The sequence below is a fragment of the Lycium barbarum genome, chromosome 10 (genome assembly GCF_019175385.1).
Source record: "Lycium barbarum isolate Lr01 chromosome 10, ASM1917538v2, whole genome shotgun sequence".
Taxonomy (NCBI): Eukaryota; Viridiplantae; Streptophyta; class Magnoliopsida; order Solanales; family Solanaceae; genus Lycium; species Lycium barbarum.
Genome location: NC_083346.1, coordinates 855931 through 870956, shown reverse-complemented (window position 1 = coordinate 870956; position 15026 = coordinate 855931). Strand labels below are relative to the sequence as shown.

Here is a 15026-nt window from a genome sequence, read left to right as displayed (position 1 = left end):
TAGTATGTTTTTTTGTCCTTAGTTAAATAGTTGGTTTAATTATTCTTCTTATATGCTTATAATCATCATTTCGATGTGCAAAAGTGAATTTAAGATAATTTTTCAACAACTGAACTGAACTTATTGTTCTTTAATCGAACTACATATATAGTATACTTACGCAAAAAAAAAAAAAATGTATCTATATTAAAAAAGATCATACTCAATTTAGAACGGATTGATCGATACACACGGTTGAGGATTCATCTATTTATCTTGGCGAGTGTTATTTTTAGACAAGTATGAGATTAAAAAGTACTATGGTAAAATGATAAGTACTTATCAATCCATAATCAGCGATCTCGAATTCAAGCAGTGAAAATGAAGTGATCTTCAGCAAAGAGCATCTTACCTCTCAAAATAGAAGCTTTCAAGGCAAATCCAGATTAGCGAGCTTCAAAACGAATACCAAATTGAGAATGAAAACAAACAAAACAAAAAAAGAAAAAAAAGGGTTACCATCTTTAATTGTTTGATAAACTGGAGTTTGAGTTCGGTTTTGCCAACTGTTGGTCAATGCATATAATGGATAGGCTTTTGGACACAATTATATTACTGAATGAATGATTATATCACATGCAAAAGCTAATTATATCACTACAAACATTTCATAAAATCATTTGGGCTTCCACAAGCCGCCTTGGGAATTTAAAATTAAACTCATAGTCTCATTTAGATCTCTGTTCTGTTTTTGGTAACTAAATTATTCATATCATCGATAATAACATAAATAAAAATTTATCCGTACACGATACTTAATTTATCATGATTAAGTAATTTAATAAGATACAAATATATATCTATAATCATAATTAAGTGAAAAAGGTCTATGCGCAAAGCATATATCATGCACCTAGTAATTTGTTGTAAACATCGGATCAGATGCAATTAAGTCTATAACAATAATACATCTAATTTTAGTGCTATTTAATTATGACATAATACATAACTATAACAATAATACATCTAATTTTAGTGCTATTTAATTATGACATAATACATAACTATAACAATAATACATCTAATTTTAGTGCTATTTAATTTTGACATAATACATAAACAAACCCTCAAACTTGGCCTCTATGCCTTCCAACTTTGACTGTGCACAAGTAGGCACCTCAAGCTTGTATAAAGTTGAATACGTAAACACAAATGCTGACGTGAAAAATAATTTTTAAGATGTCTAGATGATCATTTTATAAGTTGGAGTGTTCAACTGCCAAATTGGAGACAAGTTGAGATTTCTACTTGTGCACAACTAAAGTTGAAGGGCATACTTGCCAGTTGAGGCTAAATTTGAGGGCCTATTTATGTATTATATCTTTATTATGAGAAAATTACACTATATGTTCATTGGGGCAACAATGCTACCAAAATTGACCCATTTTTTTAATTTTTACAAAAAATGACCCAAACTTTTCTCTCTCTTACTCTCTCTCGTGCTCTCTCTCTCTTCTGCCTTTGTATATATGTTTGTATATGTTGGTATATATTGGTATAAGTGTCTGTATATGTTTGTGTAGTTTGGGCTATTTTTCGTAATGTAAGTTTTGAGCAATTTTCTTGCAATGTAAGTGACCAACTTGTATATTTATGAAATTTTCCCTTTAATTATTGCATAACAAGTTTACAGTTAAATGTAATTTGATCGTTTCAAAATTTATCCATCATGCAACCTAGACAAAATTAAAATCCTATAACTATATTTTGTGGCTCCATCTAATTCAAAACTAAAAAGATGTGTTGTTCATCTATCTCTTTCGGTTCTAGGTGATTTTAAGTTTTATGGCTATTGTTTTAGAGAGTTTGTTGTTGCTACATCATTTCTGTTCCGTATTTTAAACACGATATCAATGGGTTTTTTCCTCTTTCAATGAACTAGATCTATCATAGAGTTTCTTTTTGCCTTGTTCTATTACGATTTGATATTAATATAGTTATTTCTTTTATCTTTGAGATAGTTTGAATTTTTCAATACTTCACGGCATATTTTAAAAAAAGTGCAATCCTTTTTACTTGTCAAAATTGAAGAAGCAACACTTACTTCGTGGTAGGGAGCGCTTCCACCCAAATGGGGCCCTATGCGGAGCGAATCCGAATATAGTCGGGTTTCAATGCGAGTACTGGACATCGAATGGGAACCCAAAAAAAGAAAAACAATTAGGTGAATAAGGATGAGAAATGATAGATCATTTTATGATAAGCACATCCAATTTCATAGTTCCTTATTATGCATGGTAGCAAACGAAAATCATTCTTAGTTAGTAATTGAATCTTTTTGGATTCGAGCTTCGCCCTAAGCAAACTAATTCTGATATATAAGTAGAGAAGGGTGTACGAGGGAGATCATTATCTCCGAGTTTCGAAGGTTGCAATTGGCCCTAAGCGCGGCTCCTGATGAATTTCCCCGTCATAAATAAATAGTTTGAATATTTTAATACAAATAATAAAGGCGGCTCGTTGCACAAAGCATCCTACTTTAACAGGATTTGGGGGAAGATTCGCATCCAGGGGTGTGATAGTAGACGGCCTAACCTTACGAAAGAATTAGTTGTTGCTTTCACTGCTCGAATAGTAAATTACACTATTATCATATTAAATTAGATAATATTATCAAGTCCAGTCTTTTACAATGTACAATTGGTAGGTAAGTACATTTTCCACCCTTCTTGGTTCCATCTTCTATGTGTTTTTTCTCACTTCTTTTCCTCCAAGCCAAGAACCTAAAACCCTTAAAACCCTTGCCCCCTTTTCTTATCTCACACATTATATCATCAATTACACACAACTTTCCATGAAATTACAGCTACAAATAATCTACATGTGATAAAATTTTGAAGAATCCAACCCAAAAAAGCCTAAAAATTTCATACTACATGTTAACATTATCAAGAATGAAATCACTTATTTCCCCAGTACTTTCAAGACCCAATACCATTCCTTTATCTTTCTGTTTTCATTTTCAAGAACCCATTTTTGTGTGTAGGAAATATGGGGTGCTTCTTAGTACTTTCAAGAACCCTAGTTATGTTAAAAAAGTAAACCCCATAAGTAAAGTTTCTTCTTTTAGATGTTGTTCTACTGTTCAAAACCATAGTCAAATTAATGTCTTGCATAGTGATGATTCAGGTTCTGGTGAGGTTCATGTTATTGTGGGTCCTATGTTTGCTGGAAAAACTACTACTCTTTTGAAGAGGATAAAAACTGAAAGAAGCAATGGCAGGTTAGTATTCTCAATATGTTGTTTCTAATTTGGTCTTGTGTCTTGGTTTTATAGGAAATGAAATGCTCTGCATATTTAAAGTTTAAATTTTTTTTGCAACTCTTCTTTGGCTTTGATATATGCTATTCATATGTTGGAATAGGAAGTGTGCCTCAACTGTTTTTTTGGACCATCCAATAGATAATACTGTATCTGTTTGGGTTTCCTCTCATGGGATTCTGTATATCTACTCAGCTAATTACTTTATAGTCTCTTATACCTAACACAAGCTTTACAGAGCTTATATATAAGTAGGACTTTGGCTAGAATTTCAAGACTATGATGTACTATATTTACTTTAAAATGAAACATGGACGATTCTGCATCGATGCAAATGTTCGTAAGACTTCTTTGTTTATGTTCAGTAACATAACAAAGCATCTTTTCAGCAGTGTGTTGTCGTATTGTGTGATTTTTCTCCAAGACCAAGTTTTTGAGTGATGATTTATTTGGTTGAACCAATAACTGTGAAGATATCTTTCATGAGTCTAGGGACATTGTGGGGCAAGAGTTTAACACCCGAGTACCGACTTAGTCATTTATATCATCTTCAGTGAGGGTGCTTTTTCCTTAGTCTGCTTTCACACTTGGCATTCATATAAGCAAGTGATTGGAACTTATAATTAAAAAAGAAAGTCGTTGCAGCACTAAATGTCCGTTGCTCCAAGGCACCCTATGTGGACTTGGTTTCTTTGCAGTTCTTAGGGGTAAGGTCTGCGTACACACTACCCTCTTAGACCCCACCTGTGGGATTACACTGGGTTTGTTGTTGTTATACTCAACTTTTCATCTTTCTCGTTGAATCATTGTGCCCTTTTTTCTAAATTTTGTTGTTCTTCACTCGGCTTTTTGCTGTTTCTTTTACTTTCTTCCCCGGGGTCTTGAAATCTCCATGCTCTTTGGCTCTCTCATGTTGAGAAAGTAAAAGTTGGACCATGTTATTCTAATGATATTTGAATTGAAATCCTGGTTGATAATATTCCCAGTTTTCAGGCCAACGGCGTAAAGAATTCCCTCTATTTGGACGAGACAATAAAAGGTCTCTGTTTCTCAGGAAGGGTGGCTGAAGCAGTTGGAATATTGTGCCGTTCTGGTGTACAGGTGGAGGCAGAAACTTATTCCCTTGTTTTGCAAGAGTGCATTTTCCGGCAAACATCTAAGAAAGGGAAAAGAGTCCATTGGCAAATGATTATTGTCGGCTTTGTTCCAAATGAGTATCTGACTATTAAGTTGTTAATTTTGTATGCAAAAGCAGGAGACTTGGATACAGCACATGTTATATTTGATAAGTTGCAGTTCAAATGTCTGGTTTCGTGGAACACTATGATCTCGGGATATGTGCAGAAGGGCATGGAGGAAGTTGGCCTGAGTCTCTACCATAATATGAAACAGAGAGATGTACTTCCCGATCAGTATACTTTTTCATCAGTCTTTCGAGCCTGTGCCGCTTTAGCTGTCCTGGATCAGGGCAAGCAAGCACATGCTTTGTTGATTAAAAGCCAAATTAGTGGAAATATTGTAGTTAATAGTGCGCTTATGGACATGTATTTCAAGTGTAGTTGTCCTTCTGATGGCTATCTCGTGTTTAGTAAGTCCTTGGAAAGGAATGTGATAACGTGGACTGCTTTGATATCCGGGTACGGACAAAACGGAAGAATAAAAGATGTTCTCGAATCGTTTCATAGGATGATCGATGAAGGATTTAGGCCAAACCACGTTACGTTTCTTGCGGTTCTTTCTGCTTGTAGCCATGGTGGTTTGGTAGATAGAGGTAAGGAGTACTTTTCATCGATGACGAGAGATTATGGGCTTCAACCAAGAGGAAAACACTATGCAGCTATTGTGGATCTTCTGGGCCGTGCTGGAAGATTACAAGAGGCTCATGAGTTTGTCAAAAACTCGCGTTGTGGGGACCACCCGGTATTATGGGGCGCCTTACTTGGGGCTTGTAAGATTCACGGAGACATCGAGATGGTAAAACTTGCTGCCCGAAATTTCTTTGACTTGGAGCCTGATAATGCTGGAAAATATGTTGTTTTGTCTAATGCTTATGCTTCTTTCGGTTTGTGGAACAATGTTGCGGAGATAAGGAGATTGATGAAGGACTCGGGGGTGAAAAAGGAGCCTGGTTATAGTATGATTGAGGTTCAAAGACAAGCACATTTCTTCTTTATGGAGCATAATGCTCATGAACAGACTGGTGAGATATATAAATTGGTCAAAGATATGGCAGGAGTTTTGAAAGACACTGGTGATGTTTCAGATCTACTGAGTTAAAGGGAAAGGACCAACGTCGACATAGATTGAACATTTTGGTTGAATCCTCAGCCACTTAGTTCCAAAGAGTCTTGTTAAAAGGGCAATTTAGTCAGAGATCTTCTGTGGAGATGCCATTTGCCTTTGGATGTAAAAATTTATGGTGCGTTTAAGAAAGCAGGGCTTGCTATTTGCTTCTAGGAGGAACATTGTGAATAAACAGATGAATTGCTTTGTGACCAAGTAATGTGATGGTCTTGGTTTGGGATGCTGTTCTTAATAAAACAAGTTTACCAAAGAAAACATGTTCTATTAAGGTCATTTAGGACTATCAAAAAAAATAAAAAATTAGGACTATATTGCTATAAAAACGGAGTTGGCTATTTTCTAGTAAAATGTATAAAAAGCCATACCTCCTCATAATTTGAATTTATTGCAAATGAGTTTATTTCTTCTACGATACTATATTCTAACCAATGCTGCCCATGGATTGATGAATTTTGGGCTTTCGAGGAAATCTATTTGAATTTATTTCTCATGCTATTATCCTATGTCTGGTGCTCAAGTAGGTCATTTTATGTTGTCACTAAGTTACATTTAGGCAATGCATGAAATGTTTCAATTGTTCGCATTGTTTGAAATATTTTAGAATCTTAACCAATCTATGGCTTTTACTCTGGAGCTGACATAATTCCATGTACCTATAGATATCACAACAAGAGCTACAAGTGTGTGAACAAGCGTAACAAAATGGGTGTCTGAATTTTATGTCTTCATGTGGTGGACACATTAGTGACTACTTCTTGGATAAATTAGTATAAACAAGTCCCTGTACCTTTTCATGTTAGACCATGCAGCCCTTATAGCATAATTCTTTGTTATAGTATCTTTTTAACATTATTCTGTATGTTCTGTTCTTTTACATGAAAATTTATTTACAATGCTACAAATTACATTCAAGATATCAAAAGTTTGACATTAGAATTAAGAACATATAGTTTGGATACACGAAGCATGCAAACTTCTGAGCTTGAAATGCTGCTTGAAATTTTATGATCTTGATTGAGATTTAAGGTTTCCTGATGTTCTCATGTCATTGTCTAATTTAATTGAGTGCTATTTTCCCCTCTCTGCAGAAGTGTAGCAATTATAAAGTCGGACAAAGATACAAGATATGGGTTGGATTCCATTGTGACTCATGATGGGGACAGATTGCCATGCTGGCCTTTAGCTAATCTATCGTCATTCAAACAGAGATGTGGTTCTGAAGCATACAGTAAGGTAAAACTACCACAGGAAAATATTGAGAAGTAAATATATTAGATGATTAGCATGTAGTTCTGAAGCATAAATTTTTCTCTAAAATCTGGGGAAAGAAGTCCTTTTTTGAGTGCATTCAAAAATTTTAAATTTGAAAGGTAAAATTGTAATTCTTGAAAAGGATATAATCATAAAGCATTTGTCTTACTTCCCTTTTTAGTCTTGTTTCAAAAAGAATGTCTCTTTTCCTAATTTGGCTACTTGTTAATTTCAATATCCCACATGGCATGTTTAAGCCACAAGATTATAGGGCACTTTGGTACATTATACATATCTTTAATTTAAGACCACAAGATTCAAAAATCTTCTTTATTTTCTTAAACTCCGTGACATTGCAAATTAAGACAATCAAATTGAAACAGAGGCAGTATGACTTTTATAACGACTCATTTTTCGTTGCTAGTATATGTGACTGTTTTTTGTGACTGTTACATGATTTCAGTTAGAGGTTATTGGCATTGACGAAGCTCAGTTTTTTGAGGATCTGTTTGATTTCTGTACGGAAGTTGCTGATCAGGATGGCAAGATTGTGATAGTTGCTGGATTAGATGGTGACTATCTAAGGTACTACTTACGTTTAGTCTCCGTGCACTTTAATGTAATCAGCTGAAATATTTCATATGTACTGAATGTGATTCTATGTTGCAAAAACTCGTGTACTGATCTGTATTGGATCATAATTGGGTTTTGCAGAAGGAGCTTTGGTTCAGTTCTTGACATAATACCAATTGCTGATACTGTGACCAAACTTAACGCACGATGTGAACTTTGTGGTAAACGTGCTTCTTTCACTTTGAGGAAGACAGAGGAGACGAGAACGGAGTTGATTGCAGGAGCAGAAGTATATATGCCTGTGTGCCGGAAGCACTATGTGAGTGGACAGGTGGTCAAAGAGGCTACTAGAAGCGTTCTGGAGTCTCAGAAAATTGAATGCAGCTCTATTTTGTAATATAATAGTATTGATGCAACTTTTCTGCTTTGCACTTCCAACATCTATGTACTTCTCTATTTGTTTATAGGCCATTTGCCTAGAAATGTTAACCAACTATTGTACTTCCAAGCCTCTTTTGCGCAAGCCTTTGTGGATTGAATTACTCAGTATATATGTTGGTGGAAGATAATTGGTATCTGATGCAATAGTCAAGGTGCGAGCAAGTTGACTCAAACACCATAATTATTAAAAAAAGGTACTATTGTACTTTCGAAGCCTCTGCCCATGCCTTTATGGACAAAATTATTCAGTATTTGTGCTGGTGGGGTACACTAGTATCTGGTAGAATTATTGAGGTGAGAGCAAGTTGGCTAGAACACCATATTTGTTAAAACTATATTTACTATTATACTTCCAAGTCATATTTTGGGGAGGGATGCTCCTCAAACTTCAAAGTGATAAAAATGGAAATGGTTTGTCTATGATTATTCTAGCACATTTAATTCCCTTTGTCGTCATGCTTCTCCATAATGTGTACTTTAATGGTTGAACTTACGGACAAATTTTTGGTTCCAAAATTTACCATTAAGAGCCTTTTCAAGGGAAAGGAATAAAGTAGAAAGAGGCAATAAGTCAATAACCATTCTATGTAAAAACTTCATCTTCTGACTCCAAATGTGGTGGATAATAAGTGCTTTACTTTGTTATGTTTAAAATTTAAGTAACGAATACACTATTTTGTATCATAAGGAATAAATTTCTCGTCTCAAACACAAAAATATGGAAAAAACATAAAAGATGTAAGTTTATTGGACAACAATATCGATAAACAAAGCTCTTACAAAATATTACCACCCAAAATGCCATACTACAAATCTCAAACAAATCCTAGTTTCTGACGGCTAACTACAATTTTAGAACACTGATTTGCATCATCTCAAATTCACCCTTGTGTGTTACAAAGTACTAACAGAAGAGACATATTACACAGAAGTAACATAAACAAAAAACACAGAAACAAGATTGTCTTCCTCAACACTGTCTTGATTATGAATTCCAGGCTCTCTGAAAAACTGGATTTAGACTTTTGATAATGAAGATCACATGTTTCCCAGGTTTGTTGTGTACAAAAAACGAACTATGTGCCATTAGAACTCCGGCTAGAGCTTGATGTCGCGTTTCCTCTCCATACTCCTGCAAAAATAGAAAAAAAGGGATCTTAAATCAGCTTTTACAATCATGTTTGATTTGCTATTACAGTCAAACCTCTCTATAACACCATCCTCTATAACAACATTTCACTATAACGGCCAAGTTTTCAGCGGAACCAGTTTTACCTGTTATGTCATATTACATATTCACTAAAACAACATTCGCTATAGCAGCCAAAAGTTATCCAGACAAACGACACTGTTATAGAGAGGTTTGACTGTAGGGATAAAAGGACAAGATGCATTATTTACCTTTGTGGATTTCAATGCTTTCTGAATCACATAATTGCCGAAGGGATCTTTGGCAAGTTGAACTAGTGCTTTATCATCAGTTAGAAGAACATCAACTACTGAAATCATTCCAGATTTTGATGACTCTATGCATTTCTCAACAACATGGCTACCACCTTTTTTGAAGGCTAGTGTTAAGTACTGCTTCTCAAGTTGGCTGAATACTTTACTTGAAAGCTCTTCGTCCCCGAGTTCAAGAACATGCTGCACAACAAAGTTCCTGTTGTAACAAGAACACAAAAATTCTTAACATAAACCAGAAACCAACCAACAATAGTAAAAGACAGCAAAAGGGGTACGAAATATCTTAATTTTACACTCCGGTATAGTTTATTTCCGTGCATATTCTTGCTGTTAGCAAATGTGCATACTCTTGCTGCTGTTAGCAAATCGTCTCGCGTTTTCCCTTGACTCTAAGGGATCTTTGACTTGAAGTATAACAAAAGGGTAATTCAAAGCATAGTTAAAAGTAGATGAGTAAATCTGGACATCTTTTCCGAAGTATTTTGACACTTGGAATCCACCTAATCCATACTGGAGCTCCGTTAAAGTCAAGGTCAAATACGAGTCAAGAACATACAAATTCTTAAAATAAACCAAGAAACCAGCCAACAGGAGTACAAGAGAGTAAAAAAGTTGAAAAATACCCTTCTACTATACGAAATATCTTAATTTTATCCTTTGCTCTTAGCAAATCGTCTCTTGACTGTAAGGGAGGTAATTTAAACCGTAGTCAAAACTAGAGGAGCATTGGAATTTTTCTTCCAGTGTATTTTGACAGGTGGAATCCACTTAAGTTCGTATTGGAAAGTCAAGGGCAAATACGAAACGATTTACCTATGGCGAGCATTTGAATAACGGAGGGAGGAAACTATATCTTATTACTTACCCCCAAGGATCATTGGCAAGGTAACCTGACTGGTTTGCAATTTTTTCAAGTAGCTCCCTTTTGAGAGGGTTAGTGATACAATTGATGCAAACATTCAAAGATGCACATCCACTTTCATTCGTAGCCAGTTCTTTGAAACAACTAATAATCCCACGGTACAAAACCTGAAATCAGTAAGCAAATTCTCCAGTAAGCATTCATATCTGTCTATAACTTTATTGCTAAAAGCAAAAAAAACGTATGACAAGCAACCAAAATATGTTATAAATTTACCTCATTCTGCTTCTCATTGAAGACATGGAAACACTGTTCAACAACGTATCGTCCTGTTCGATGAGTCATCAGTTCAACTAACTTCAAAGACACAATTTCTGAGCAATATTTGGCGAAAGGTTTCTTTTTGAAGCTTTTAATTAGCATCTGAATGGTCTTTGAACTGTCAAAATCAAAAGGCAAAAAATGTTAAAGTAGGCCAATATTAAAAAAAGTGAAGTACTTAAAAAAAAAAAAAAAAAGCTTTACTCACCCGTGTTTCATAAAGGCTGTTTGTAAAAACAAATCAACATTTAAGTGAAATGTTCTGAGAATTAGTTTTATCTGTTCGTCATTGCAGAATTCAACGAGTTTTAGGAAGAAAACATGTCCATATTCATCGATCATCACCTCAAAAAAAGAATCAAGGACCTCATTAAGTATCCTTTGTATGTAGTAATAATTATTCAGCTCAAGAAACTTTTGCAATAATCGTGAGGCTTTGGGATTTTTAGCCATCTTAATCACATCGAATCCTAGATTTGGCAAATAACCATAGTACAGTGCTGCAACACTCTGATTCAACAAGTCATTTAAACACTTTGAATAATCCTCATTACTCCAATCTTTATAGTCTAATGGAAGCTCATTATAATCTCCAAATTCTTGAACTCCAATGCAACTGTTACTCAACATGTTATTGCTCAAAATTTGGCCAAAATTGGACTGACTCACTGTATTATATGTTGAGGATGATCCATATTCATAATTTGTACTTGTTCTTATATCTGCATTATCCAATATGCTTTTCTGTAAAGATTTGGTGCTTGAAACTGCAGAAAATAATCCAAGAAAACCAAGAAATATTGAATATCAATACAAGAAAGTACTAATTGAAAGAAAAATAACAAAAAGTTGTGAATTTTATAATTAAAGAATCTTGAAGTACTCATTGAAAGAAGAATAAAATAAAGCTGTGAAGTTTATACTTACTTCCATTATGGTGATTGTAATTGTGATCATAAGCCCAAATATTTGAAGAACTTGTTGATGGCCATTCTAATGTTTGAGTACCATGTTGAGCCATTGAATATTTTGAATCTTTAGAAAAATACTCTTGAGAACCATTGTTGCATGTAGAACTCAAACAAGAAAAAGAGCTATAATTAGTAGTTTCATGATCAGAACTTGTTATATTTTTTCCTAAGTTCAAATCTTGAAAATATTGAAGAAAATCTTGATGATTCATTGGAGATTTCTTGTTTGAATTCTCCATGAGAAATTAAAAAAAAAAACAGAACAGAAGAGTTTTTTTTTTTTTTTTAATCAATTGGTATTGAACTGTTTGTGTTTATATAGAGGAATTAAGTGTATATTTTCAAATTTGAGTAGAAATAGGAGTGATATTTTTTTCCTAGTACATTAATAAAATATTGAGACGTTTTTATGGAAGTCAATTATTTAGAAATTTTTAACTGAGGAACGTGTGTTAGTATAATTATTAGTACTTCTAATATTTTCCTAAAATAAAACCGTGTTTAATTTGGTTATTTTGTAATAAGAAGAATTTAAAACCTTGTCCAATTAAAATAGCTAAACTCAAGAGAGAATTCGACTGGAATAAAACCTTTGATAATTTAAATTACTGAATTTGTAGACAATTCGAGGTAAATAAATACTTTTATAACGAAAATTACTTTATAACTTATTGGAAATTGAAAAGCTACTATTGAGAATCCATTGTTAACTAGTGCCGGAAAATTTCACCGTTTGTCCTTTTTTTTTTGGGCCGTTATTTAATTTTTGTTTCTATTTCTTACTTCCTCCCGTCCAAATAAATGATTTATGGGGTTTTTTTATTTGGTTTAAAATAAATGAATTGTTCAAAACCCAAAGAGGTATAATTATTTTTTCTTAAATTACCCTTTTCTCAAATGAATTTTTCAACTTTTCTCGGAGTATAGTATTAAAGAGGGAGTATTTTTCGAGCCATGAATTGCATTAATTGCAAAAAGTTAATATTGTTAAATGATCTTTGATTGTTATAATTATGAATGAACTTTCTTAAAGTGGTGTGTCATATCCTAAAACTTCATTTATTTTGAATTGAAAGGAATAAATTTTGCAAATATAGACTCAATAGCAGACGACCTCTTTGTACCATATTTTTTTTTTTTGTCAAACTAAAGAATTGTGAACATTTGAACAACAGATATAGATTCTTTCTATCTAGCACAATTTAATTATATCAAAGTTATGCCTCATCCAAAAAAAAAAATAAAAAAAAAATGAACAAGGCAAGATTTCACACTTCACACGTGTGTGCATAATTTAACAGTATTGGTAGAATGAGATAGTTTGTTCAAAGTTACGCCCCGTCGTCCGGCAAAATTTGTGAGCTAATTTAAACATTGGCCTCAAAACAATCTTATTTGTGCAAATGTAAATTAATATTTGGACATGATTTGTAATTTCAGAAATTGAACATGACTTGTAAATGTGTCCGTTCCAATTCGTTTTTTTTTTTTTTTTTTGGAACATTTCGAATTATTGACCCAATTTTAATTCTATACGATTTTAACAAATAACAATTATGCTTCAATTCAAAGAAAGAAATTGTGATAAGTTTTATCAATCCTCACTAACTATATTGCTCAATAATTTAAATGGATTTAGCAATTTCAAAATTCAAATTCATTAAACTGCAAATTTTAAATTTTATATAAGTTGTTTGCTACTGGGGGTGTTCATGGTTTAGTTAAAAACCCATCCAAACCGAAAATCGAACCGAACCGATTAAATAAACCGACACTTCTTTGGGTTTGGTTTGGATTTAAAATTTGAAAAATCGATATTATTTGGTTTGGTTTTGGTTTTATTAAAATAAAACCAAATAAAAAACGGAGCCAAACCAACAAATTATATACACAATTTTATAATTATATTTACACACACACATAATATATTAAATTAGATCAAAATTATCATGAAATTCACGAAGTTTAATCATATATTTTTATTCCATACGGACTAGCCAATCTTTCTTGTGTCATATGAAGATAAAGTTTCAAGAATCTTTAGCTTTTGAGTATTCTAACTTACATAGAATATATCATAAGACACTGTATAGTGAAATATATTTGACTTGTTCTGAATATATTTTAACGAAATGATGTTAAATTTACCTAATAAAATTTTTGTTACCTTTTTTTTTTTTTTTTGAATTAACAAAAAACAAGGAAAGCGTATATACTTATGTATTGTTAAAAATCGAAAAATCGAATCAAACCGATAAATATATATTATACTTGGTTTGGTTTGATTTTAATATTTAGGAAACTGACTAAATTGGTTTGGTTTTGGTTTTGACCAAGCACCGACCCAAATTCGAACCGTGAACACCCTTATTTGCTACGGTTAAACCTATAAATAATTGTAGATTCTTCTAAAAGAAAGAATTCATTACTCAATTTTCTTCGGAACCTAACATGTCAAAATCACCTTATTGTTATTCTTGTATGATGGAACTTTGGGTTCAGAATCGAGTTTTCGAAGAGGAAATACATGCTGAAGATCCCATATTATTACAAAAGCTTGAGAGTTACCTATGTTTGATTTGACGATTAATTTGTGAATTCAATGTTTGGATAGACTATTCAATGTTAATAATTGAATGCCTAGGAGAGAAACTTACTGAGAAAATGATTTTCCTTGTTGGATGACATCTATGTTTCTTGCTTGAATTTCATGTTACTCTAATAGTTGTAGACATATCAAGAATTAGAATACTTGTGGTACATAGAGATTTCAGATATTTGTTGGCTTTATGCATACATGGGCCTATCTTTCCTTATCTTTTCTCTCTGCTGAATTAACTGATTTTGGTTGTTTAACATAAAGAACACTGGTTTCAAACTTGGCACTGATTTTCTTTTTGTTGCAATTTTTTTAAACAGGGAAGACGTGGAAACGAAGCCTGCAAAATTCAATGTTTTCGTTGATAGAATGTTAGTTAGACTAATTGGTTGCTGTAAAAAGTTTAGAAAGAGCAATAGTGTGTAGTAAGAACTGAAAATTTACAACTTATTAAGTTTACTTCTGTTGTTTCTTGTAAAGAGTGCAACACTTTAGTAGTATCTTACCTTTGCATCATGAATGATGGGCAAAAGTGGAGATTATGCTTTGGATGTTGCAAATTTTCTAGTCTGTTTCCTGATGGTTAATGCAATTTATGTGAAATGACTGAAAGGGTCTAGCAATGTCACCAACATGATGTTTGCCTTACTCATGTCTGAAGGATTGAGCATCTTCTAGGCAAGCCTAAAATATAGGAAAGTCCCAGGTTAAATAAAAAAAACTAAGACTCTAAACTTAAATCTAAAATAATGAACCTTCAACTTCAAATTCCTATTTGAACAACCTTTTTTGGTTATTGATCCATTTGACTCATTACTAAACTAAAATAGCTTCCTCAATCTCGACGATTGCTTATTCATAGGCTATTATGAGTTCAAGACAGGCCACTATGGTGAAATTGGTAGACACGCTGCTCTTAGGAAGCAGTGCTAATGCATC

The 15026-nt window shown here is 33.3% G+C and overlaps 1 protein-coding gene and 1 long non-coding RNA gene across 3 annotated transcripts; one reads left to right on the top strand and one right to left on the bottom strand.

The window, feature by feature from the left end:
* The first annotated feature begins 2632 nt into the window (after positions 1–2632).
* On the top strand, positions 2633–8021 carry LOC132614602 (thymidine kinase a-like). 2 transcript variants are annotated; one of them, XM_060329086.1, is made up of 4 exons: positions 2668–3262; positions 6694–6838; positions 7320–7441; positions 7571–8021. In XM_060329086.1, exons 1-4 carry the CDS (start codon positions 2916–2918, stop codon positions 7824–7826), a joined length of 870 nt encoding a protein of 289 aa, XP_060185069.1. In that variant the 5' UTR covers positions 2668–2915; the 3' UTR covers positions 7827–8021. The 2 variants fall into 2 exon arrangements, 1 of the variants encoding a protein (XP_060185069.1); XR_009572358.1 differs by lacking the exons at positions 7320–7441; positions 7571–8021 and adding an exon at positions 4288–5720 and having other exon boundaries at positions 2633–3262; positions 6694–6831.
* Positions 8022–8628: 607 nt separating this feature from the next.
* LOC132615962 (uncharacterized) lies at positions 8629–10473 on the bottom strand. The gene is made up of 3 exons (XR_009572913.1): positions 10200–10473; positions 9272–9530; positions 8629–9002 (listed from the first exon to the last, which is right to left on the bottom strand). It is a non-coding gene; the product is annotated as an uncharacterized LOC132615962 (long non-coding RNA).
* Positions 10474–15026: the final 4553 nt, after the last annotated feature.